The sequence below is a fragment of the Aptenodytes forsteri genome, unplaced genomic scaffold (assembly GCF_000699145.1).
Source record: "Aptenodytes forsteri isolate BGI_AS27 unplaced genomic scaffold, ASM69914v1 Scaffold221, whole genome shotgun sequence".
In the NCBI taxonomy this organism is placed as follows: domain Eukaryota; kingdom Metazoa; phylum Chordata; class Aves; order Sphenisciformes; family Spheniscidae; genus Aptenodytes; species Aptenodytes forsteri.
The window spans coordinates 464,618-491,877 of NW_008794411.1; the positions used below are offsets into that span (position 1 = coordinate 464,618).

At 48.0% G+C, this 27,260-nt stretch overlaps 1 protein-coding gene across 1 annotated transcript in view; it reads right to left on the reverse strand.

The window, feature by feature from the left end:
• Positions 1-3,210: 3,210 nt before the first annotated feature.
• The window catches only part of SHROOM3 (shroom family member 3), a 158,527-nt gene continuing 134,477 nt past the window's right edge, over positions 3,211-27,260 (reverse strand). Inside the window, exons 4-11 of the mRNA XM_009288686.2 lie at positions 25,206-25,337; positions 18,937-22,189; positions 15,670-15,746; positions 11,219-12,136; positions 9,588-10,124; positions 8,597-8,747; positions 4,223-4,495; positions 3,211-3,570 (exon numbers count right to left, since the gene is read on the reverse strand). Coding sequence (XP_009286961.2) covers positions 3,211-3,570; positions 4,223-4,495; positions 8,597-8,747; positions 9,588-10,124; positions 11,219-12,136; positions 15,670-15,746; positions 18,937-22,189; positions 25,206-25,337 — 5,701 coding nt within the window. The remainder of the gene's footprint in view (positions 3,571-4,222; positions 4,496-8,596; positions 8,748-9,587; positions 10,125-11,218; positions 12,137-15,669; positions 15,747-18,936; positions 22,190-25,205; positions 25,338-27,260) is intronic.

A 27,260-nucleotide genomic window follows, 5' to 3' on the forward strand; every position in this document is an offset into this window, starting at 1 on the left:
GCATTTTGGGGAAGGGGTAGCAATGCAAATCGTGCTTGCTGTATCTAGCTTACTGGTTTTCTCCATAGCAGCCACATAACTACAGATTCAGATCTAAAAATCTCATGTAGGCAGACCCAAAATTCAGATTTGTTTCAGTAAGTTTACAAGGACTAGACAGTAAGTGTAAAATTCTGCCCATGGTATTCCTGTCCCATGAAATCATGTCATCACTCTGGGAAATGAGTTTCCATTATACTCTAGTTTTAAAAACACAAGAGAAAAGCAAGGTGGGATAAGGAGCAATGAATAGATTCCCCTTTTTGGCAAAGGCACTGAGAAGTAAATCTACTGGCTTGGCCAATGTTTAATTACCTTTAAGTACATGTCAAGATGTGCTTCTACCAAACTTAGCAAAACTTGCAGTTAGGGAAGCAATTGTACGAAGACCGTTTCCCTAATGATAAACTTACCAGTGCTTTCAACAGAAATATGGGCTTTAACTCATTTTTCACCTGAAGATCTAAGCTGTTATAAAAATGTCAGTAACTTATCACTTGCCTCATTAGCTGACGCTTGTGTGGCCAGCGGGAGCACATGTAGGACTTTCATCATCAGCACCCAAGCTGGCTGGACCACAGAGCCATGCCAAACTTCTGAATTTCCTGTAAACCACCATGAACCCTTAACCTCAAAATTTTTAGCTGGCAACCCGACAAAAGAAACTGTTTTACACGCTATTTAGTAAAGCCTTATATACCACCACCACAAGGCTGGCCAACTGCCCACCACTTGGAAACACTTGACTTGCAGTGTAATGCCAGCACGCAGAGTGACGATTGCCGTCAATCATGCATCCCATGTGGGCGAAGGTGGCTGGACCTCGCAGCGTGCGCAGCCCAAGGTGCTCCCCCTGAAGACAGTGCTGGTTCCCGGAGCAAACAGGCAGACCCCGCTTGGATGGGAGGCTCTTCCTGGCCTGAGGGTAGACTGCAGGACTTCCTTTCTCTGCAAAGAACTTATTAAATGGAAAATGCACTGTTGGCCGGTCTCAAGCTGTTCACAAAAGCCTGCCAGATTTGCCAAGTCTTTCTGATTTGTTTTGGTAAGCGGAGGATGGAAGGGTGGCTATAACAAAAAAATCTAAATGAAAACAACTTTTAAATATGATAAACTAAACTGAAGTACTGTGTAGGGGTTTTTTTTAGGACAAATTAAATGTTTTGATTGGCTTGAAACAGCTCCCCCCACTGTTTTCCTGAAACTCCACTCAAACAAATAACTATTCTTGAGTGACTCCAACAATACTTTTCCCTCCAATTTTGTTTTTGATTCAGCTATTAAAGCATAAAAATCAGTTCCCCTGCTCAGGGTTCTCATGAAATGCTGTACGAGCCTGAACTGCATTCAAGCTCAGAAGTAATGAAAAGGGTATGTTTGCTGTGATCACAAGTAATTGGCTTGCTGCTTCAAACAGCATTACAAAACCAGGCAGATTTTCTTTTGGGTATCGGAGAATTGATGCTTAGTATGACAGAAGGGCACTGGCATTTTCTTTAGTCTGCCAAGCTGCCCGTGGAAAAGCTATGATGTGAGCTATTAACAAAAAGGGGCTTTAAAACCAGCACTGAAAGCAGTGAATGTTGTAGTTTTCAGTCACATGCTAGAGTTGAAATTCAAAACGGATGGCCTTAAAGACTACATGACTAAAATCTCTGCTCTGGTCCTCGTGGCAAGATAGGATGGGATGAACAATGCAACACCCTGGAGAAAGCAGAAGCTTGAATCGCTGCTGCAGCAGGAAATCTCTGCAAGGTTAGAAGAGAGATGACCCAAATCTGGCTCATCAGCCACAGTGGTTATCTGTTCATGCAGCTTCTAGCCATTTAGTTTAAATGGCGATGCAGCTCGTTAGAGAAGAAAGCACGTTCCATACAGAAAAAGGGAGTCTGCCCCAATCTGCTTTGCTGACTGCAAACTGGCAGCAATCCTCTGGCACTTGTTAAGTTGATACGGTAAAGTTCAGTCAGGCAAATTTAGTTACTCCAGGTTGCCCTGACTAGGAAATAATCCAATAGCCTTTATGGTAGGCTCTTGTCTATCTAACCAGGGTGCACAACGTTATCACTACATGTGCATGATTTCTGTGGGTAGGAAGAGAGTATCGCATTTCAAGTTAATGCCTCTTCTAGCTTGTAAAATAATTTCTGATTAAGTGGGTTCAGACAAATGAGGTATTGCTGTATGAAAAAAGTCCTAGTGTATGTCATCCCTTCACAAAAACAGGCCCATAAATAATGTCATTAGAGATCCATCTCACATCTCACAGAAACGCATTCAGGCTGCAACGGTAACACAGATCATGAGTTAGATTATTCAAAACAAAGACAGACTTCCCCCACACTCCCGCAGTGAGTCCAGACCTGAGTTCGTTATTTCATGCTAACTTGGAGTCCTGAGATGCAGGTTCTCATAAAAGTGTGTTTAAACTCCAGAATCAGTGGATCACAAGATCCAAAAAAGGAAAGATTGTATTTTCCTGGTCAAAAACTCCTTCACAAGGCCACTTAATGGTATATTTAGCATGCGTTGAAACAGGTTGAAGCTTCTTCTGGTAGCCCTTTATTATATTAAAAAACAACAAGAACAACAGCAACAAAACCATGAAGAGATGTTCCAAGCTAATGCATGACTATCTTTGGGGTTCCCTCTTTTTGTTAAGGTTTTCACAAAATACAAAATTAAATGTCTTTTCTACATACAGAACAAAGTAGAATCAAGTAACTGATCAGAGTATGTACAAAAACTTACACATTCTGTCTTGTTCTTTAAAAAATATAAATATCAATAATGTTCAGAAGAATGGGTTGGTTTTATTTTTAAGGCTTCATTCTTTTAGATCCTTCATTATTTAATGAGGTGCCAGGTAGGCAGGAAAGGGAGGGAAGAGAGGAGGTCATGTTTTTTATTAAAGATAATGTGATTAATTCTCGTGAGACTCTTCCTCATCTCTGGCAGGAGGAGATTTCCCTCCACATTGATTTAAGTTTCCAGGAAGCAAAGGTGGAAGGAAAGGAAAATAAAACCTTTATTATTGCTATTTTTTTCCTTCATTAAAATCTTGTTTTAAACCTATCTCTGTTCATTGTCTTTCTAGAGAACCATCTGCCAAGTACTTGGATTAAATAGACTCGAGCAGGAGGACTATATCCCAGGTCCACCTGGGAAAGGTTAGAGTGAGGAAGAGACCGCTGGAGGGGTTTTACCATTGACCCCGGCAGAGGTAGCAAGTGCTGCAGCTAGGGCAGCTGCTGCTGTTGCATCCCTGGGCATGAAGTCTGTGGGGAGGCTTTCCATCAGGCACTTGAGCTGTTCCTGACCCAGTTTGATTTTATCGTCTAGCTCTCGCTGCTCTATGAGGAGCGCGGACTTCATCCTTACAAAGTGCTGGTAGTCCTGGAGCTGCTCCTCGGAGAGGTAGTTGCCCAGGATCTCCAAGACCACCCGTTCTCGACGGTCAAGGTTTTCCTTCAGTTCCCGGGCATCTTCATGCTGGCCAGCCAGCAGTTTCCTCTTCTCGTTCAGCGAACTCTGCAGACACCAGAGAGAGTGCTTCAGTATCAGCAGCACCAAACTCACTGATCCCCCCTCTCCTTCCCCCCGACACCATGTTTGCCACCTCTGGGGGAGGCGGGATGGCTGCTAAGCTCCCAGACACACAGTCAAAAGCCTGGGGGAGGAGGATGAACTCCTCATTGTGGATTGAGTGTGAATCCCACTGAATCAGACTCCGAATGTTCTAGTCAATGTGGGGCAGAAAGCGCTCCAAGAAAGTCAGTAAAACTGGCTTGAAAGCAAAAACTACCAGGAATATCTGGCTTTGTTTCTCACAACCACCCAAAGAAGGTTAAAAAGTGGCTTCAACTGAGGCAAAAGGCGGTGGGTTGTTCCATGACGCACAACACCATACAGCCTTTCCTCCTGCCGTAGGTCACAGACATGCTGTCCCGAAGACGGCCATTCTGTTTCGAGACAAAAGCTGCAGGACCTGAGGCATTCATACAAACCGGGACCAAGATTCCCAGGGAAAGAACCACGTTTGCTACTGCTTATATGTAAGCGCTAAGACACCTGCCTTCCTGTGAGCCTTTGGAGGTCCTAGCTTATACAAGCACGTTCTTGTGCCTGCTGCTGTCCCGCGTCCCGAAAACGGCCAAGATGCTATGCTTGTGCAGATACGTACCCGCTCTTCACTGTTGGCATTTTCCCCTAGACTACTCAGAACGTTCTCTACGCGGGCCAGGCGTCCCGAGAGGGAGAGCAAGAGGTTCACCACCTTATCCAAATCGCCAATGAACATCTTGTACTTCTCAAACTCATTAGGTTTGCATAGCTTGCTGATCAACAGCTCCACCTCCTCTCCAAGAGCATTATTCATCTTAATGTCTGCAAGCAGGCCTTCCTTGGCTTCCTTCAGGATTTCCAGTTTGTGGGTCAAGCTCCCGATGAGCTCAGCCTGTCAGAAGGGAAACATATTGCCACATTGATCATTACCATGATCACCCTGGTCATATGGATGACGACAACGAGAGGATATGGCTACGGCTCCTGAGGAGCAGGGTCAAGTCAGCAACAGCTGACAAAGGAGACATTAAGGAGGAAACAGAGAAAACTCTGAAATTCCACATCTAGGTGACAATCTGAATACCCGATGAGACTGCATGAAGATATATTTGTTCTACCATCAATGAACATTTACAGAAGAGACATCTGATTCGGTGTACCATATTCTGATACCCAGCTACCTACATCTGAAAGATGCAGGTTCTTTTAAGTCTCCAGGTGAAAACAGCTACAGCCACATTTCCTGCATATTTCCCACTCCCTGCCCCAGCCTGAAATTTCTTGTTTGATGTTATATTTTTTACGACCCAGAACTGTACAAAACAACTGGCAGAAAAATGAATTTAAGCTGTATTAATGGCATGACAGCAGGCTGAGCTGACACTTGCTAGTTACATATGGCTTAGCAAGAAAGAAGGAATTGCTACGTATTTCCCCCTCCTATAGTACTCTGAAGCTACTGACTGCTCCTTACTCAGCCGCCTCAGTGTTGAGGTGCAAGCCTCAAATTCAACCGTGACCAAAAATCCCTGCCTGTGCAGGCACTGCCTCACACAGAGAGGCATCAAGCAAGCATTTACACCAAAGATGCTCTAAATTTGCTTAGTGACTGAGCAAAGACATGGAGAGCACACACCCATTTTGTGAAAATGCTGGCAACTGTTTCACTGCTGAAGAAAAGGAGGCCCCCAGGGTTCAGTTACTCCAGAAACAGCAGTGCTGCACGTGTGCTGGAGATCCTAATTTCTGTTAGGATTTAGGGGAAAGACATATACAAAAGCAGAAGTCTATGGCCTGGGGCTTGCAATTCTTGCTTCCATTTAGTCAGAACTGAGAGCATGGAGAGCAGGAAAAGGTCTTCATGCAAGCGTCGGGTATTTTCAGTCTCTTCGGTTTGTGCACTGCTGAGGCACCATTAGACGTATGGTAATCTGCTCTGCATACAAACACTGCACGATGAAATACAAGTAAATCACAAGGTTGCCTGAAAATATTCTCTCAAGTTTACTAACACAGTCTTCTTTCCATCAAAACTGACAGTAATTTCAAGTAGGAAGGCGGTCTACTTCAAAGGAGAAAGGATCTTCAAACCCAGGTCAGACTGGGGGTTGCTCTGAATTGGCCCTTGTCCCCAGGGGTGGCCTGTCAGAGTGGGGTTTAATAGGCTGGTTTCGCAGCCGGGAAGTTAACAGCACTGTTTAGGCAGACACCACTAGATGGTACACTTTGCGTGCATCCTCTGGAGCATGTGGTTTTGTGGCTGCACTACAGTCCACTGCCAGCTTCCACATATATGCAAAGGCTGAATAAAATGCGAGTAATATTCTCTTAAAACAAATGTCAGCTACCAGGCTTATGCTGGAATGACTGCTAAGTCACGCCGTTTGTTAGCAGCATAGTTCAGGGGGACAGGAGAGCAAAGGTGGTACTAAATCCCACCTGCTAGGATAAGGGACAACCAAAACTCCTTTACTTGGATTCTCCCCTCAGTAGGACAGGTAGCATCCAGAGACAAGAACCAACACTTGCCCTTCCCTGTGCCTACGATGCTAATGCCACCTTCAAAAGAAAGATCCGAGGTCCTTATCAGTTGATTGTTGGACCAAATCCTGAGGAGCAAAAGAAGGGATCCATTTTCAATGATTATGATGCCGGTGGGAAAACTCTATAGCAGGACTCTACAGGCTGGACACAAAGTCCGGCATTAACCTCAACAGGTTTTCAGGAGGACCGAGCTGCTCAGAACTGGCTGTTCTTCCCTGCTCCGGGAGCTTTGCTCAAGGTGCAGACCTGCCCTCCAACCACAGCAGGAGGCTACGGGACTGCTGGGAGTGACGAACCTTTGTTCTGAAGGCATGGGAGCTGGATGGGGACTGTGAAATACTTGCTTTGTGTTCATTAATCAGTGACTCTCCGGCAATCCCAAATGCCAACCGATATAGCTCCTTTGCATACTTACAATGGAAATGAGCTTGGTTTATCCAAATGACCTCTCAGAGTAGCTGCCTTCTCAGATAATGCCTATGCAAATGTTATTTCACCCAGACCATGAACAAACATGCCAGGCAGATCTTGCTGTCTGGGCCTAATCACTCCCATCTATTTTCTGTTTTCCATGCAAATGTAACCTTTGAGGCCTGGGACTTGTCCTCCACGGCAGGACATCTACTTGCAAGCCTGTCAGATGTTTGCAGCATGTCCACCGACTCCTTGGAGCAGGACCCTCGCCTTGTTTAATCACGCCCTACCTTTCACATGGGTATAAGCAGGCAGCCGGTTTTGAAGTGAACAGCACCCCAAGAATCGAGTGCTACAGACATGGCAGGGGCTACCTTTGAAGCTGGGTGCTCTACAACCAATGGCTTGGGCCGGATAATTAAAGCAGCAGACAAAGGCCTTAGGCAAATGCTTTTGATTAGCAACACATGCATGATCTATCTGTCTAGACTTGCTACCCAGAATCTGTGTAGGACCACAGAAATAAGAGATGGCAGGCACGGCGAGTGTCTCTAACCCATTCCAGTGGCACGGTATGACAGCTCCTAAAGACTTGACAGGGTCCTACCTGCACCTCAAATGCTCCACAAAATAGGGCTAATCTACTCACTTAGTACTCATAATTTGTGTTACAGAGCACTTTTTGATGGAGGTCCCATTCTAGCTGTCATTGTATTAAAGCCTGGGGTAGGGAGCAGATTTTGCTTAGCAGAGAAAAGCTGAGAACAGAAACAGTAAGGCAATATGAAAAAGAGAGGTGAGCTCTCCAAGTCAGGGCTGCAGGACAAATTGCATACTCGCAAACACCACTCAGCCTCACATCTTCTCTCTGCTTTTTTACACTTGGCATGGGGATGAGGACCCAGAGAGAAAATGTGAAGTTGTGCTAGAGAGAGACACGTGAATTCTCTGCACTTTGACAGAGAGGCTGATCTTGGGAGCCTTTCTTTCAATCCATGCCTGATTTCAGTGCAGGAAGAATTAAGTACTGTATTTACAGCATAAGGGACTTGCACAAATATTTGTATCCTTCAGTATGTTTAAACTCTGCTGTTGTACAAACAACATGAGATACGGGCTGTGCTACTCTGTCCAGTGCAATGTAGGATGTTTTAAATTTGCAGGCAGGCAGGCACATCTGCTTTTGACACGAAGGTAGTAGGTGTGTGAAGGGAGGCACAGACAGGCAAGTACCTGTTTGTGGCTCCTTGGGATGTGTGAGCTTCGCAGCATGTCTGTAATTAGCAGGTAACCAATGTGAGACAACCACAGGGACAAATTAGAAGGCCCTGCAAAAGCCCTGGAAGACAGAGCACCCAAGCCTACAGCAAGAACTGCAGAGGCCATTCCTCAGTGAAATGTAGCCGCAATAAGAGAGGAAAGTGTTTCCTCCTCTCCTGCCCTGCTCTCCTCCCACCCAAATTATCACATCGAGGTTGCGCTGACTGAGCGGCTGAGGTGCACAGGGCTTTCAGCAGGTCAGTGAAACAATGAAGTGTGGGGCAAAAACAGTAACCAATGTTTCTTTGGAGGCAGGGAGTGCAGACAGCAGGTAAAATGGGTAAATTGGCCTCACCGAAGAGAAAAATCCTAGGGCGAAACCTCATGCACTCAGACAGTGCAGTCACTAGCTGGATTCTGTTCCTGTTTCTAACCCGAGCTGTCCTTGCTCAAGTCACTTCACCTCCCCCTTTTCCTTCCTTGCTACAGGACAGGGACTGCCTCTTACAATCTGTACGCTCAGCATTTGGCGTAATACAGGCCCGCCTCAGGGTTGTGCAAGATTTGTACTCACATTTGTGGTGAGTACTCAGATTAGCTCTCTTCGTTCAATCTGGGTCACCCTAATGAAGCTTCACAGGTGGCCTAAATGCACCCAGCCCCCACGCAACTTGGGACTGCCAAAAGCTGACATCAAACAGAAATGCACTTTACTTCAGGGCTTATTATTATTTCAGGAATGTAACCGGCAAATGGTGGTGTGTGCTGAATTTACCTTCTTCTCATTGATGTCCAGCAGCTCCTCTTCCTCACCTACTTCTTCTGGCAAGTCCTTGATTTTATTCAGCAGTTCTGCTTTGGGTGCTGAAACATTGTAATAAGCAGGACAGGTGACCAGGGTTACAGGAGCTTCCTTTTCTTCTCTCCTACACCACATTGAAGAAAAAGGAGGAGTTCAGTCTGAGCCTGACTTTTTCCCATGCCTAGATCCATGGTTTTCCAGCACTCCCTCTTTGGTACCTTCCTAGTGTTATTAACCACAAAGAAAATGGCCGATTCCTGCCATCAGAGGGTGCCTGTCAGCTGCTTTCATCTCTCTCCCCTGCACAGAACAGCGCAGCTGCTCTGTTTAAATGTTGACCGGTTAACAACTCTATACGGGATCAGATCCTTGCTGAAGGTAAATCGGCACAGCTCAGCTAGTGATGGCTAGACTGACGATCTTATCTGGCATGATGCATTACAACTTATTTCTATATGGTTCTCCAGCTGTCACTTGGGAGTCTCCATCTTAAAAAAACACACTGGAGGACTTGGGCTGATCTTTGCATCCCCCTGTAATAAGTAGGCGCCCACATCCCTCCTTCCACAATTTGGCCTCCATTATCTTTCTGCCCGTCACTGTTTTGGTCCTGATTTTACTCTCATATCTCTGTTACTGTGCTTTGGACTGAATTTGGACAAAGGTTAAGATGGCAAAATCAAATAACATCTCCAGAGATGGTTCATTTCCTGTCCAAGCTCAGCTTTGTTTTCTACACAGCCCAGAGAGGTGAGCTCAAAGGCCACACATTCAGCCGAGCTCCTGAGAAAGGGCATTCAGAAATGCCCTGCCAGTCCTCTCGCCTGGGAACTGAGAAACTCACTCTCCGCCAGCGTCCACCTATACAGATGCAGAAAAATTCAGCACAGGCTTGTCCTTAAAAGCAAGCAAGCAGCGAGTTCTGCTGCGACATTAGCCTACAACCCCAAAAAGAAGTGCTTACGTGTCATCTTCGACTACTGTCCTGCTAGCTGTCTTCTGCGTCATCTTCCTTTTCATGTTGTTCTCCTTCAGCAAGCTGGTTCCACTGGGAAAAAGCCCTTCCATTAAGTCCATGGTTGTCTTCATTTTGGAATCTGGATCCAAGATATCAGCCAGCGACTTGTCTTTATGGACAATTTCTTTTGCTAGAGCCTCTGACTTAATATCCTCTGGAGTCTTTTTCTTTGTCTTTACTGGAGGTGCTGCGCTGAATGTCCCGGAGTCCAGGTTGCCATTTTCTGACTCTCCGGTGATGACTGTTGGCTCTCTGTGGTTGCCTTCAGGTTGAGTTATGGGCTGTCTATCAGCGCTTTGAGACCCTTCAGAAGACGCAGGCCCTTCAGAAGAAGCAGGTAACTGGTGCTGCTTATCCACAGCAGGTGGAGAGCTAGTCCTCTTTGATGCAGATGGCGAGAGGGGCCAATTATTTTCACTGATACTGGTGCCCAACCCTGTTATCTCCCTCTCGGCCAGGGCTTTGGGAAAGCTTTTGAAGCTGCTATGGACAGAAAAATTCTGTGAGATGAAGATAAACTTACCACACAGGACCATTGTGAACACACGGTGAAGGCCTAAGACAAGTAAGTTTTCCTTCTCTCTCGCTTATTTTTGTCTCTTACTTCTCACTTCAACACGGAAGGACCCACAGTATGAAGCTACTGGCACCAGAAGCATATTGTCCCCTCAACCTGGACACTGCTGTTTTGTCATTCCAACACAGAAGGAACTAGTGAGTGACAAGCCAGTTTGTTTTCTGCTCACAGGCTGGGGACGTTGAGTCTCACCACCTGGGAGTACCATCCTGAGCAGCCTATACTCATTTGTTCTTTTCATGTTGGAAAAACCAATCACTACCGCAGTGCCAGCCAGATTCTTCCCGGATGGAAATCAGAGCAGCTCCTTGGGAGCGAGGGAAGCTGTGCCGAGTTAAACCAGCTGGGCACCTAGCCCAAAGTCCTATCCTTCAGGAAAAATTCACTATGGAGTGTTACTGTGACATATTTGTGTTGTCACTTCTTGGCAGATGGTCACTGTTTCATAACAGCACTATTTTGTGCCAGGTCTAAAATGTATTCTGGGAAGCTCTAACTGTTTGGAAAAACTGTCATGGATTTTCATAGTTCTCTCTCAAAAACCAGTAACTGGAAGGAGTCAGCAGCCATTTTAACTCTTCATGCTGGAGTGAGTAAGAAGCAACTCCACTGAAATCCATACGGTAACTGCAGGGAGAATGAGACCGGGATAGTTTCTCACCCATAACCCGCTTTGCCTTGCTTACTAAGCATCTGTCAGTGCATCTGCTGATGGGCTGCAAAGCCTTTTGCCTTCTTGCTTTGTGCCCTGCCCTGGCCACATCATTTGACAACGCTCTTGGCAGCCAGCAAAGCCTACCGGCAGCGAGGCTGTTTGTCTGTCCCTCTCCCCTTATAACGTGTGCGCTTCTCTGCAAGCTTCCCGCTCAGCTAGCAGCTGTGGGTGGGTCGTCACAGCACGCGGAGCTGTGGAGGTCAGTCACATTTGTCTGGAGCCCCGCATATCTTACTGTATATGGCCCTACAATGCCCGAGACGCTGCATTACAGCCCTCCCTTACCTCACTTTGGCCTCCTCTGTGAGCCTGGTGGATTTGTCTCCAGCTGCCCCATTCCCCTCAAGCACCGCCGGTGGGGGAGGAGGTAGGAATTCCTCCGTGCCGTTTGCAGAAGTGCAAGAGCTCAGCTCAGGAAGAGGACGGGATGGCAGTGAGGGTGAGAAGGGTGAAGCAACACCACCGGGCTGGGAAGGCATGACAAACACCTCGTCGTCTTCATCGTCCTGCAGCAATGGTGGGGGCGTGAGCTGCAGGCCCGACTCCGAGATCCGGAGATGGGTTGTCCCCGGGGGAGAAGGAGTCTCTGGGTCAGAAGAAGTGCTGCTCTGTGTCGGCAGGGACTGCCACCTCTGGGAGAACTTTGGCCCAGCCGCTGGAGGAGACACCATAGCCCTCGGGTAGCTGTTGTCTTTGAATGAATGAGCCCACACCACTTTGGGTGGGAGGGACCTGTGAAGCAGCCCGGCTTTCCTTCTCCACATCATTTCTTCCGTGAGAGTCTCGGGGGATCTATCCTGGACAGCATCCAAAGACTGTGCCTCAATATTACCGTTGCCCTCAGGGGGAACAGCATCTCGTTTGGCATGGTGCTGTCTCAGAGCCTGGCCATCACCTGCACTCTGGAAGTCTGAGGGAGCCTGGGTGGGCGTATTAGGGGAGGACTGGCCAGATCCAGAAGGAGTAAGGTTAAGGAACAAGGGTTTAAAGCCTTGCTTTTGCTCAGGATAGTGACTCCTTGCCTCTGTTGGGGGTGGGGCAAATGCGGAAGTCCTGCTATCTGGCCTGGAAAGCTCTGAGAGCTTGTGGTTCTCGGTCAGTGTGGCGGACCCAGTGACAACCTCGCTGCTGTGGTGACGATGGGGATAATAACCTGTGAATGCCATTTTTTCTGAGTGGCTTCTTTCTTTCTTGCTGAAAGACCTAAAAACCAAGAGACAGACCATGATAAGATTAGTAATTAATCAATGAGCAAGAAAAGCTATTGTGCACCTCCTTAATGAGCAAATTACACAACCATATCAGAGGCCCGGGTCAGTGCCTGCTGATCTAGGTGAGGTGCAGTTGTGCTTTGAAACTGGTAGTAAAATCCAGTCTACTAATGCTAGGGACACAGAGCCAGATCCATTCCCACTCACCATCTCCCATTGTTTTCAGCGTGTGCTAGATCACACGCACATGTGCACACATGTAGCAAGCATCACAGCAATAACTTAATAGAAACAATTTTAGGAAAATGTAAGTGCCTGGCTTCCTTTCCAGCTTTGCTTTGAATTTTGTTTGTTACAGATCGGGCTAGTAGCAACTGCTGTAAGAAAGACTACTTGATATTACCGACCATCAAACTCCATTCTCAAATGCTGATAATTTTAAGAATTTCAGCTTTATGGGCCAAAAATTCCCATAACGTTATCTGCTCCTTTTGGAAAGGTGCCATTGAAATGATTCAACTGTCTCCGAAAACAAAGCGAGGCCAAAAAATGCACTATTTTGAATGTGGAGAAAAATAAAAAAAAACTCTTACAACCTTGGAATCCTGTTAGAAAAAAGAGCTCCGCTCACATAGGCAGGTGTTACAAAAAGCAAAGCCAATACACTTCAACTGCAAACGGATGTTAAGGCTGCAAAGCCAGCAGATTAAATTATTCCTTCCAGGTCTTTTAAGATGTTCTCATGTGAGTCTGAGAAACAGTGTCGGGCATTTGAAGTGAGGATCCTGCTCAGAATACATAGCCAAACCTACTTGCCCCTAGGGCTATTTAGCTGGAAAACAAAATGAGCAGTAATAATAGCGCTAGCAGATGCAAGAGAAGATGGCCTAAAAACATGAGGCCATACCATAAAACAATAAAATACAATAAAGCTCTACTGCCAATATATTTTCTGTTCTTGAGATGCATTGTTCAAATAATCCAACACTGCCAATCTGTGCTGTTTGAGACTTGGGCCCCAAATTTGCTCTCAGATGTACTGGTACAAATTATGAATAACTGTCAAAGACATGGGTCGTTCCGGCTTTATTCTGGTGTAACTGAGAATAGAATTTGGCAGCCTTTGCCTGGGGGTGGGGAAACTTTCCAGACAGACTGCTCTTGGTATTGTCTCTGGTTCCTGGACAGTAGCAATGTGTATTCTTTTCAGATGCTCAGTGTTTGTCAGAAACACCAGATGGTAATTCTCTAATCGAAAGATCTCTCCTACTGTGGAAGCAGTTGTGGATTCTAAAACTGGTGGAGCAACAACCGTTCCCAACAGTGCTTATGAGAAAGCTATTGTATGACAACTGGGGAGTAGCGTAAGAGCACGGAGCCTAAGTCACAGAGCACGTGTGACCGGACCAAGTGATTGCTGACCAGGGTTTCCATAACTTCACTATCTGACAGTTTTCCTCCTTCAGCAAAAGAGGTGGTCGGGATGGTCCCATCTCCTCTCCAGCACATTAAGCAGCTGTGTCCTGAAGAAACCTGGAAGCATAATTACTACTGCCTGCTATTGCCTTCCCTGAAGGGCCCGTGAATGGAGTACGCTGCAGACAGCGACAGGATGGTGATGGTTAGAACTGAGAGGACTGTCTAGAAAACCAGCTATTTTGGGCTGACAATCACAGGGCGGACAAAGACTGCATCTCTTAAGGGATGGATTAAAGATGCTACAATAATCCCATATGACCCAGACTGTGAAATACTCACTCACACTCAGGCAGGGGAATGTTCAACAGTATCCTAATAGTGGAACTCCTTCTGTGAATCATTGGCACATGGGTAAGGTCCTGGTCTACCTGTCCCTTTCAGTCTGCAGAGGATTTGGATCTCGTTCACACTGAGAGTTAAATGTAAAACTTCTACCGGCTTCAGCAGTGCATGATCAGAGCCCTCTGGCTTCCGAAACTCATGCCCATTCTCTTTCAGGTCATTTCAGGTGCAGTAACATAAGAAAAAATCACTCGGCAGCTGAGGCTCGCAGGGAGTGATTTGCAGCCTGTGTAGTGGGACCCTGTGTCCTCAGAGCTAAGGGCTTTTTCCTGTCTTCTCCCATCCTTTCGTTCTATCTTTTGGGAAATCCAATTCTGATCAAGAAGGGAAAGCAACCTCACATCTCCCAGAAGAAATGTGCTTGCAGAGCATGCAGGATGCCTACGCAGCGGAAACATCATAAAACTGTTAAGTTAATACCAATAATCTTTGTGCAGTGAAGCATGAAAATGAGAAACCTACATTTCGTGCCCCAATAAACTTGTTTTCAGTCTGGGTGTTCAATCCCGTTACTTGGAAAATAGGTTGGGGATAAAAAAAAAAAAGGAAGCAGCAAGTAGTTATTGAGAGGAATGATGAAATGCCATCTCTAGAAGAAACAGGGAGGCAGGATGAACTTAAACAGCTGTATTGTTCTCTTAGGAAGAAAAATGGAAAAAGTTATTCCAAATCAAAGTGAACGTGTTTGTTTTAAATAATCATAAAAGGATGTGCCTGAAGGCAGACTGAATCCCTCTAAAACAACATTTATGTCTTCTTAGGGGCAAAAATGGCCAGCCAGTCAGAAGTAAGATCCAGCTAGACTAGGAGCCTTCCTCTCCTTCTAGCTGTCGCTCCCTGACCCAGAGCTGCATGGTGAAGCCTTTGGAGAAAGCAGTGTTAACTCCCACCGTGACAACAGAGTGGGATGACATTTACTGCGAGTTTGTAAGAAACAGAGCTCCTTTGTGAATAATTTAGTCCCTTTTGATGGTTTTTACTGTAAGATGAGTTAGCTGTTTGGACACTCAGAGCTTAGGGCAAGCATCTATTTAGTATTTAAATGTAAATACAGCAAGATCAACTTAAGTTCTAGTTAAGTGCAAAACAATCCACTGCTAAGTGGATAGTTACATAAGTCCTAATATTATGAGTTTTATGATTACACTTTTCTATTTTTAAAAACATTTCTCTCTCCCCTGTTGCTGAGCAAAATATCCTGCCTGCACAAAGGAAAGCAGCCTAAATGCAAGCTCCCAATTCGGCAAGATAAATGAAATCTCCCGGTTTCAGTCCATGCAAATGTTCACTTGCTTTTGGGGAGGCAGCACCCTGGACTGGAGAAAACCAGACAGAGTGGGACATCAAGGTATTTTTTCCTTTAGAATCCTTCAGTTATGATAGCATCTGGACGTGAGTTCTAACAGCAGATCAAACACATTTTGGAAGGCACGTAATTGGAAATTTGCTGCAGAAACATGCTCCAAGATGACATGAGGAAGACTGGATAGTGAATTAATGTCTATAGTGAAAAAAAAGCTCACAGCAACTTACTCCTCCTAACTCTGCTGGGCACAGCACACCCAGAACTGTGTCCGTGCAGATGTTTTCTCTAGTTTGTCACAACCCATCTGTTTACATAGACAACACAGGACAACTGCTGCTGGCAGCAGGATGGCAAGAGCTGATCCTGCAGTGACAAAGGGGACATTAACATATACCTACCTGGCTCCTGCGCTGACCACATAGAAAGGATCTCTCACCATGGGGCCAAATTCACTGCTTTCCCTTCTCAGCAGGTCCTGGAGTGCAAAGAGAGTATTAGCAGCGAGCAGAAAGCAAAACATAATAACAAAACACTGATGCTTCCTAGTAAGAAGAGAGCACAGCATGTGCCATATACAGATGGGAGGAAAACTCTAGCGTGGCGTACCACCCTCCAGCACCCTACTCCTGCTTAGAGGACCTGTCTGCCTTTTTCGGGGTAGATTGTGGACAAACAGGCAGACTTATTCAGAGAAATGTTTTTTTAAAACCTCTCAGCAAGTTCTTGCCTCTTCTAAAAACATGCTCAACAGTACCAGTGGGACCAGGGTGTTCACCTCTGTTTTACATGCAAGCCAGAAGCTGAGACATCACTGAAGCACTCTTAACTGGGGAAGCTAAACAGTGAACAATCCGTGCCCAAGCCCAGTGCCAAAACAGGACTGAAAGGCTGCGGAGATGCCGAATGCCACAAAGGTTGGAAACTCCAGCCACAGGCAGAGGTGCTGCAAAACATCACAAAACCTAGCACCTGGTTCTTCTGAAAACCAAAGCGCAGGAACTACCTCCTCTTTAGGTATTTATGTCATCTAAAACCAGAGAAATTTTGCAGCTGAAATACAGTGACTCTCTCTGCCCTAGAGCTCCCACCATAGGACACCAGACTATTATGAGACATGAAAGCAAATGCTAAGCCTGCTTTTGAAGAGGTTGGTATTTTCTCCTGTACGATCTTTTCAGCAGAGAGCATTTCAGTGCCCCCCTTCCCCACACCCTTAGTAATTTGCTTTTTTGGTCAGTGTTGCTGCAGAGGGAGGGTAAGTGCAGATCTTGATTTAGGAGTCCAGGAGCTGGGAGATATGCAGGCTGAGACAGACTAAAAAAGCAGAGAGGAAGGAAGGCTGAGAATGCGTTCTGAAGACCGAGAGCTAATAATTCCACATGGCTATCAATTTCTTTATATCTTTAAACAAATTCCTACAGTGACATTGCAATGTGATTTATACGCAGTCTGAAAGGAACGTTAGACACTGTACACAAGGCCCTGAAAAACATACAGCGAGGCAGGGAAGTCTGCTGCTAAACTGGAATAAACATTTCCCACACAAAATCTGAAAAGGCCAAAAAAATTTAAAAAAAAAATCACCCTGTTGCTTTGGCTTTGTCCCCCACTTTTATAGCTGTGGTTTTGTATTGGCATTTCCCACAAAATCTGAAAAGGCCAAAAAAATTAAAAAAAAAATCACCCTGTTGCTTTGGCTTTGTCCCCCACTTTTATAGCTGTGGTTTTGTATTGGAGGCAGATCAGAAACAAACCTAATTAAGAGAGCACTTAAACATATACTTCCCTTTCAAACAGACACTTATGGGTTGGTGTATATATTTGAAGTCAAACATGCTTGCTTGAATTAGAATTTAAGAACAGGATTTTCACAAGTGCCTTGCTGCGTACGGGACTAAATTTTCATTCCAGAAATGGATACAGCTAAATCACTCTGGGTTACAGCAGTAAGGGCTCTCCCCTCTGCTACACTTGAACTAAGACCTTGTGAGCAGGTCTGCATGGCTGTTCATCGTCTTCCTCGAGTCAGCCTCCAACAGGCAGAAACTCTGGTTTGGCTGCTGAACGTATGCAAGATGAAAAATGAGCCAACAAGGGGGAAATAAAGATCTTAAGAACTACCCTGTATGTCCCCTGCCCAAGAGAGGGGGCTGGGTAAAAATGAACTAGGGCTGCTCGTCGTCCAACCTGTCATTTAAAAGTACATTTTAGTGATTTTTCTCTTTCTCGATGCCTATTCTTGTTGCTGCTCTGACTGTTCCGGGAGGCAGAGAAAGAGTCGCAGCTTGGCCTTCACCCTAACTTTCTTAAGGACTGTCCTCTTACTGAACGCAAGACTTCATGATTGGCAAATGTGACAAAATTGCACAGGTGAGCCTGATGCCTGGCTGGTGTGGAAAAATACTGATGATGGGATGAGACAGCACCGGTTATGGAAATGCATTCCAGTCACTTGATATTCACAAGCTGCTCTTTTAATTCTATTTAAAAATGCAGCGTGGGATCTGAGGTCTGTCGAGGGAGGACATTTAGAATGAAGCACACAATGAGTTTGGGAGGACGGCTCCTTCCCCCGCACCCCGGTTTGGCCTGTTTCTGAGACGCTGCCCAGAGACTCCTTTACGTTACTTGACTCGGTACCACTTCATTGCACCTAGATAATCTGTTCTGGGCCAGTAGCAAGTGCAAGAGTATAAGATGTCCTGGATCTCAGCTGCCCCGTAAATATGCGAGACTGTCCAAACACTCAGACTATTTGGAGCGAGGAGCCTGTCCACGCATTTTGGTTGTTTCCTCCCTTTCCCCGTGATGAATGGAGCCTGGCGTGGAAACGAGGATGGGGCAGCAGACCCACCACCACTGTAAATCCGTGCAGCTTAACCAGTTGCAGTTACCCTAAATAGATCTGAAGAGATTTCAGCCAGCTGAAGAGCTGGCCTGGGCAGTTGTTCTTTAAGAAGTTAGCCTGTTTCTACTATTTACCATCATCAGAGTCAGTCGGATTCCCCATTTGTGACATCAGTGCAAAGCTCCCAACCGCCAAGCAGGGGATGTGGAAAAAGCGGCCGGGGTCTCCGCTAAGTTTTCTCTGCAATGTTTCCCTCCAAGGCTGGAGGCAAAACATAATGGCTACTTGGCAGTGCCTCCACCAAGCATTTCCCAGCACTGTCAGGCACAGTGGGAGCCAGGACAATTTCAAGCAGCCTTTAACCTTCTCTACTTTGCACCAGGAAAGTGGGCTAAGGCAGAACAGCAGCAACAGCATATCACCACCTTAACGGTAGACCCCACCAGAAAGTGCTTCTCTGGTGATGCTGGCAGGTAAGAACAGGACACCTCAGACGGGATGTCAGGAGCAGCAAGAACACACGCACACTACCAGCATATGCACTGAAATCCCAGCATCTCTGAAATCCCTGAAATCCCTGAAATAGCCCCCCGCAGTAAGAAAGCTGAACAGAAGCAATACCCCACCAGCAAGCATTTAAAACAGCATCCTGGTAATTTAAACACAATAAACTGTCTCTGTTATCTCAACGTGCATTTAACCTCTCTCTAACCAATGGATGAATTGCCATGACATCAGCCTGTCTTCTGACATCCTCCCTCTTTCCCTGGTTCACAGAGCCGCGCTTGCCTGCATGCATGATCCAGTTTCCACATACCTGGTGTTTCTTATCCGCCGTGGGAGACGATCTGGAACGTATATGCACAGGGACTCTCTGATTGTCGTACCTATCGAGCAAGTCTTCCACAGACACCGATTTCCCAGATTTCCTGGCAGTGGAGGTTGTTTCAAAGACCTGCTCCTGCTTCACGTAGCGAGGCTGGCCCTGCATGCTCAGACGGTCTGTCTGCGTGCCTTTGGTGAGCTCTGTTTTGGCTCTGTAATCCCGGCACCTCTCTGTTTTCGGTTGGCTTGTGACCGAGCTGTCCTGGTGCCCTTTCTTCTCATCTCCACTCATGTCAAAGCAGCCCATCAGCCCAGGAGGAAGGGTAGAAGATATCCGCCCTGTCCTGGATATCCGCTCTATGGACTCTCTCCGGCGGTAAAGGTTCTGGTCTTGGAGGGAATTCATGCTGGAGGCGGAGGAAAGGCTCTGGCTGTCTGGGCCACCTGCCTGTAGGTAGGAGCTGTGGGAGCGCTCCCTCAGCAGTCCGACATCTTGCGAGGATGGCCGTCTCCCTGTTTTGCGCTCGATGTAGTCGGCAAGGGCGTTCTGCTGGAGTTGCTTGAGCTCTGGCTTGGAGAGGCTAGCTGTGGAAGAAGCTTTGCCATCCCTTTCGAAGATCTTACGCCGGTCAGCCACCGTATTCTCCGGGAAGACAAAATGGATGCCTTTCTTCTGGAAGGAGAATGGTGATTGCTCCCCATCAGAGATGCCCACCTCGTTGATCTTCTCCGGCTCCGAGTAAGACCGCTTCTTCTGCTCTGCTGTCAGCCGCTTTCGGCCGCCAACGCGCAAGATGTGCTGTGTCTTGGCGTAGTCCAGGGCGGAGAGGCTGCCTTCTGTCGGTGTGACGCTGTGCCTCTCCTTCGGGGTGTGGGGAGACGCTGCCGTGCTCCTCATGCCCACGTGGGCCGAGGCAGGCCTCTGGGACGTCCTCTTGGGTGCACTCCCGAATGGGGGGCTGATGCGACGGAAGGAAGTGGCCCTCAGCACCCTGGACTGAGCATCTTTAATGCTGTTCCTGTAGGCCCTGTTAAATGGTGTATCCAGCTGCGACCCGTGGGCATCCTGGACGTTATCCTTCCAGAGGATCTCCTTCTCGGACTCACCTCCCAGCTGGAACGTGCTTTTACTCCTCAGTAGCTGAGCCGCCCTTATTTGCACCTCATTTTCAGGACACAGGCTGTAGTATTCACTGGGTCTTGTCTGCTTCGCCGAAGCCGCCATCTGCAGCTCTATGGGGCGCCAGTCAGCCTCTTCCAGCTTCCCATTCCTGATGGAGGGGCTGGAGACCCTGCCCGGCTCACTGGGCAGCTGGCTGGGCTCGCGGAGCTTGCTCCGCATGTCCTCCAGGCTGTGCAGATAGCACCTTGCGCTGGAGGGCTGGCTCGTCCTGCTTGGCCCATAGTGCTGGCCAAAGCTGGTAACGCCAGCACTCTGGGGCTGGTGAGTGCTGTGCTCTTGCCGCTCAAACTTGCTGACCTTCTCCAGCACTGAGCAGCGGGGCTTGCCAGCATCTGGTTTGCCATACGGAAAGCTTTGGGTGCTGCTAGAGCTGAGCCGGCTCCTCCCGAAGTCAGAGGTCTTTGGGTGCTGCGGAGAAGGGGGCTCTTCGCACTTTGGCTCGGCAGCATGGAGCGGAGTCACGCTTGTGCCCTCCTCCTGCCTTGCAAAGGCCTGTGGGTCCACATCACTCCACTGTTTGTGCCCCTGTCCCTTGTGATCCTTCTCCTCTTTACTGCTGCTGTTCAAGGACAGTTTGGTGTTGGCATAACCCTCGCGTGGTTGCATCTCTTTTAGCTCGGAGCTGCTTTGCCTTCTGGAGCTCTCTGAGATGTTCTGCAAGGAGGAGAAGCCGTACTGCTTGGCCTTGCTGTGACCCCACTGGTGGTGAGCAGCAGCGTTTCTCTCGTTTATCTGTGCGTTGCCATTTTTGTCCTCCTGAGATTCAGCCGTGCAGTTCTCTTTGGGCTGGTAATGGTTTTTTCTCTCACTGGCATCCCTCGGCTGGGGCTGTGGGGCTTGAAAACTGTGTTTGGAGGCCTGTGCAGTATTTGCGGTCTCTTGGTTGCCGTGTGTTACCTTGTAAGGGGGTAACAATTCCTCCTTTCTTGACGTGGTCAGGCAGACTTCTGGGCCTGCCGTGCTAGGAGGTTTTTGCTGGAGAAGTTTTGCTGCAACATCGTGCTTTCTCTCAGCTGCTGGGGGCTGGTAGAAGATGGTTGATCTGTTTGTAGTGCTTTGGTTTCCATTCTCATCAAAGCCCAGGGTGCTGCTGACTACAGCCCTGTCGTAAGAGACTGGAAGAGGTGGAGAGTACCCGCTTTCTTTGGCCAGAGCTGGATAAAGCATCCCATTATTGCTTGCAGAAGGCTGGGGCACCTGGGCGTAGTGTGGCTCTGGGGAAGGTACTGGGTAGACACCAGTAGGCAGCAGGGGTTGCCCCGGCTGGGCTGGCTGAGCATAGCTCTGCTTGGGCTTCACAGTGGGGCTGCTCTCTGGGCTCTTCTCCACCACGGTGTGCAGATGCCCTTCTCCAAAGGGGGTTTTCAGCAGTGGTCCCTGGGATAGGGTGCTGACAAGCGGAGGCCAGGCCCCTTTCGGCTGGGTTCGACCATGCTTGTTCAGATCAAGGCCAGTGCATGAGCTGGGCCTCTCGTGATGCCTGATGGCTGCGTAGCTGTCGCTGCGAGTGGGAGGCAAGGGAGGTCCCTTGAGGGGCTGGCTTTTGCCGTCTGAGGAGCCCTGGCCCGGCTGGGCCCAGGAGGGAGCTGCATTGTGCTGATTGAAGCCATGGAGCCTGCCATGGACGCGACCGTCCAGCGAGGCCCGGGCCTCGCAGCTTGGAAGCAAGGCGGAGGACTTCACCTCATACTCCTCGGAGATCCCTCGCTGGGCATCGTAGACTGTCTTGACGTACCTGATGTCAGCTTGTCTCATCCCCTCTTGCAGGCCGCCTCGGGACTGCATGCTGTCCGTGGAGCAGGAGTGCTCCTTGCTGAATGGAGGAGCAGGATACTCAGGGATGCTAGAGTTGGTGGAGAAGGAGCTGTAGGCAGAGTCTCTCTTGCTGTGGAGGTGGGAAAGCTGGTCGATGCTGTTGGTGGATTTGGCCGGGGACAGATGACAAGGGTGGTAGCCAGGGGAAGAGTGGTCCAAGCTCTCCATGCTGCCCCGGGAACTGTACTGGTCAGGACTTCTCCTCAGATAGCCATGCTCATAGCCAGAGAGATCGCTGGTTGAGGAGCTGAGGAAGAGCGAGAGAAGAGTAAAAACCCACTGTCAGCAGAGGAGAGGCACAACTTGTAAGTGAGCTCAGAAGCAAGATGTTTAGTTTTGAGAAGTGCAGATGAAAACCCATATTTGGGCCTTACTCCATCCCCTGTTTGCAGTCATCCCAGTTCACAAAGAAGAACTGCTTGACATTGCAACACATGGCTCTTATTTACCACAGAAGGGTGGGAGGGAAATGCAGACAGACAGTGCATCTCTGGAGCCAGGGAGGATCAACCCCACCCATCAAACCTATCCAAAGCACTTCGAAAGCTGAATGAGTGCCGACGCCACCGAGGAGGAGGAGAGGAGCACGAGAGGCATTCTGGGGGGAATCTAATCTCTTTCTTTTTTTCCCATTTCATTTCTTTTTATGGAGATGAAGGCTATGCCCTGGCAGGCTTCCTGGAAATTCAGCTGTCACAAGGATAGTGTTTGTTTGCCGCGAGAAAACTAAACTGACAAGACAGAGAAGAGATGCATGTGTTTGTGCAGGGAGGCAAGTGGGGGTGCAACAACAGAAACAGTTTGAGGATGCCCCAGGAAGTCTTCACAGCCACCTCCTCATGTAGCTCAGCAGGTGCAGGTACACCTTGGCACCTGCTCTGAGATACACGTGTGTCAAAAGAGGACTTGTGGCCACCAGAGATGTGTTCAAAAAGAAGGCTATTCAGAGATCTTTCTGTCAGTGGGAAGGAAGCTCCTTGTGCCGGCCACAGTTCTTTTTACACCTCACATGGGGATATCACAAATTTATGTGGAGCTTCCCCCAGCTAATCTCTCCTCCCAGACTCAAGCAAATGCACTGAGGATTGGGGAGTGTAGCCCTAGGATTTCACTTTCCTTCCCTCTGTTCCCAGCTCCCCTCCCTTAGATATCGCTTTCTCTAGTTCCCTGTGCAGCTACATGCGCTGTCCTGGCAGAGCCACAGGAAAGCACCAGGAAAGGAAAGACTGCTGTCCCACATGAAGGGCGGCAAGGCAAGGCTCAGAGCTGGAAGCAGGAACGGAGAGGAGCCCGGGTTTGCCAGGGTGCAAGCTGCAGCCTCGACTGGCACAGGGAAAGGCAAGTTCCATTTCTGCGTGCTTTGCTCCACTGGGATAACAAAACCAAACTTGCTCCACGCAGCAGGGGAGCTGGGGATGCACAGCAACCCTGGGAATCAAGGAGGCAGCAGGTGCCAGCCCTCTCCCTAACAAGGGTCTGCTGAAGAGCCTTGCTCCAGATCATATCCCAGCCGCAGTCACTTCCACCCTGCTGGATTAACACCCACAAGCCCAAAGGACAGATAGGGGGAGAAGGCTGCTAAGGATGAGGAAAGGCAGAAGGAAGCCTGCCTGCGAGGGGAAAAAGCAGCAGCTCTGCAGAGAGATGCAGAGGAACACAGAGACGGGCAGAAAGAGATATGGTAAATCTCAGGATAAAGCTGGTTTACTCATTTAAATGCACCACTCTGTTTTAGTTTAAAATAAATATCTCCCTGGCAATACCCAGTGCAGCCCTGACCAGCTGGCCACTAGATGTTCCCCGTGCTCCTCTTCAAGTGCTCAGGAGACAGAGCTGTGCTGCCAAAGGCTCTGCCAGGAGCTGTGGCTGGGAAGCAAAGCCCCTCGGTGGGAAATGAATATGCTACAACATCATCTGTGCTGAAGGCCAGAGACGAACATACATGTTTTCTGCAACCATCTCCTCACTTTTTTTAATGTTGTTTTTTTTCCTCTCCTCTGCCAAGGCTCAGTCTCGCCTGTAGAAGAAATGATGTTTAAATCCCAGTTGCTATAAGGAGAGTTTCCTGCTCCTGAAACCCTTCTGCCTTTCCAGGGAAAATCCTCCAAGGGCAGAATTTAAACTTGTCCCCCCTCAAGCTGCCCCAGGGCTTACCACCAAGAACCTTTTGGGGATGCTCAGGGTAGCTGAGGGGTATGTCTGCCCTAGCAGCTCTCCTCCCCGTATTCACCACACTGCATGGCCTCACAGAAACAGCCCCAACTTGCTGGGACCGCATCACTGCTTCCAATCTGCCTTGGCCACGGTCCACAGCCAAAACCAGAGGCTCCTCATACCACCTTCTTTTAACAGCACTAAGGTTACTAGTTTAGTCTTTTGGGGACTGATAAACCACTGCGCTAACTTCTTAGAGAAACAGCCATACGCATACAGTTATGACAAAACTGACCCCTGCAGAAAGCGATTGCCAAAACCAGGAAATCCCTTGCTGAACTTCTCACCCTGGGAGTATCATTGGTGATGCACTGGTGTCAGCTACTCCTGAGAGCGGCTCAGTTATGCTGATGGGCACAGTTGCCCTGCTACCTGTAACCCTTTTCTTCCGTTTTTTTAATAGGCTAATTTTGACTTTGGGTTTCTTTTCCTTTGCTGGGGAAACAACCATGCGTTTCTACATGGGGGCAGACGGCACGACGCAGAGCAGGACTCCAGCTCCTGCATCCAGATCCACAGAAAGCTGCATTAACGTCCTGACAGTGGGCTCCCATCTTGGTAGGAAGGGGAATTTTTAAAGCCATTAATTTCCTAGCTGTTAATCACCTCACAGAGCACTTAAAGGAGGAAAACACAGCCACTTTATCTGGGTAACCAAACGGGAACCGAAGCCTTCCTAACTCTAATCCTAACCCTGGCTGTTTATAAACCTGTTCAGCTGTAGGGAGGTGACTGGTAACATTTTTCCACCACATCTTTTGCCCCTTTCCTTCACTCATACGCTCTAGATTTAGGCCCTGATCTTGTAGTCAGTACCATCAAGACACATCCTTGGGCGTGAGGCAGAGCCTCCCTGAAGCCAGCATGACACTGGAAACAAGGAAGGACATAGGACTGGGCGACTAGTTTAGAGGCATGCTAGCTTGGGAGCCTGATTTCTACACCCGTGGGAGATATGTCAAAACAGGGCAAATGATACTAAATCAAAAATGCACACCGCTTTATACCTCTGCCTACGCAGCACAGGACCGTAGCTGTGTAGTGCTTACCTGGAGTGGTAGGACTGATGCCAAGGGGTGCCAAGCGTACCCTGAGATATTTGCATCATGCTGGGATCGGGGTGGTTCTCCGCAAGTTTGGTTGAATGCCAGGAGTGAGGCCGGCCCGGAGTTTCACTACGCCTAGGTAAAATCAGAGGGATTTTGCACATCAGCAACAGGCCAGCCCTTCCAAGGAAGATGAATGTGAAGTAACACCAACGGCCACACTTAAAATTGCTCGTGCTCACTTCTGTTTCACTGCTATGTTCTTGTCTATTCCAAGCAAATCAAGCAGTAATCACGCACCGTTCCTGACATTCACACAACACGCTCCCCCTCATATTTGCAAGGCAACAGGCATGGGCAGACCCCCGCCAATGAATGCAGGGGGTCTCCCCCTCTACCTCCCAGCCAGAAGCATTACCCATCAGGGACGAGCTTGGGGGCCCATTCACAGGGATCAGTTTACAGGCTGGGCTGCGTATGGACTCCCACACGATGCACCAAGCAGGGCAGCTGCATGGGATTCTTACGGATGCTGAAGGACCGATTTTCTCAAAAGGTTCCCTTCATTTTAAAGTGACGGCTGGCAAAGTCATCTAAAGAATCAAATACCACGAGGGGGTGGAAGCCCGCACAACGCTGTTTTGATCTCTTCTCAGTGCTGATAAAAATGCAGGAAGAGACGTGACAACCAAGTGCCAGCAATGTGCATCCTTCGCATCCCCCAGGGCCTTGCAGCCAGCCAGCTGTCCCCCTGCAGCATGTGAGCCTGGGTGCGTCCCCAGGCACGGCACGGCTGGCCTTCAGTCGCTTCAGTCACCAATACTAAGGAAGGCCTCCATCAGCTCTCAGGAGAAAAAAACCACCGACAACCTTATTTAAAGCACATAATGGTGCAATGGAAAATCAAAGCAGGGGATTAGCGATCAAGTACCCTGAACACGCCGCACAGACTCTCCTTCGCCCCAGCCTTTGGGCTTGTCCTTAATCCTCCCTCTGCTTTCCATGGGGGATCTCTCCCCCTGCTCTAGCACTCATCTCCGCAGTTTCTAACACCTCCTGTGAGAACGAGGAGCAGCGCTGGACCTGCGTACCACTGAAGTCCCAAATGTGAGAGCCTGCAGTACAACCTTGACTACCTATAAAGCATAAATGCAAGAGGAGGATATGACTCATCTTTAAAGTCTTTGTCTCACTGAAAATTTCACAGTACAGCACGTCCTGAATAAGTCAGTAAATAGATTAAAATGCCCTCTGCAGATGTAAACCAGACAGGGAAAGATGACTCTCCTAGTACTGCCTAAGATTGTGAAAAGAAACAATACAGGAAAATGTACAAAGTAAAAAATGATTGTTAGGGTCAGATCCTTTACTAGCACAAGTTAACACTGGCACCGGCTCATGTTCTACGACATGGAAAAGCATTGGCAGGAAGTGAGAGGTAGAACCATTTCACCAGTAGGTTTTCCATACAGAATTCAGAAGCACAGGTCATTCTCTCATCATCAGCTAAAAGAAAAAAGAAGAGGGGACATTCTTTTCCTTAACATTTGTTGTGACAGGATTATCTTAAGGTAAGCTGAGCTGGAGGTTTACAGAGGGCGAGCTGAACTGAGCACCGTTTTACCATTACATGTGTAGGTGTGTTTAAAACAGAGCTCTTTTGTTAAGCTCCTTGCCCAGAAAAACAAGGAAGCTGAACGCTGCCGGATGGAAGTTGACAAAACTGTTTATTAAGAATAACCCGCATTCTTGCCTTTTCCATTGCAGAGATTTAAAGACTCTCTTTGTACTTCCAAGTAGTACGAGTCCCCAGCATTATATTTTTGCTTGGGAAAGCACACTGAATGATCACAAGCAAAACACTTTATCCCTTGATTTGATCAGTAAAAAGCTGCAAGGGAGCTGTGTAGCCGATCTTCTGAGCCACAGGTATTTTAAACCCTTTTGGTCGATATCCTTGTAATAATACAACACGTGGACAGCGAAGCTGTGAATTTAAGTCAGAAGACATGCCAAACCAGCTCAGTGCAGCATAACCTTGCATTGTTTCCACACCTA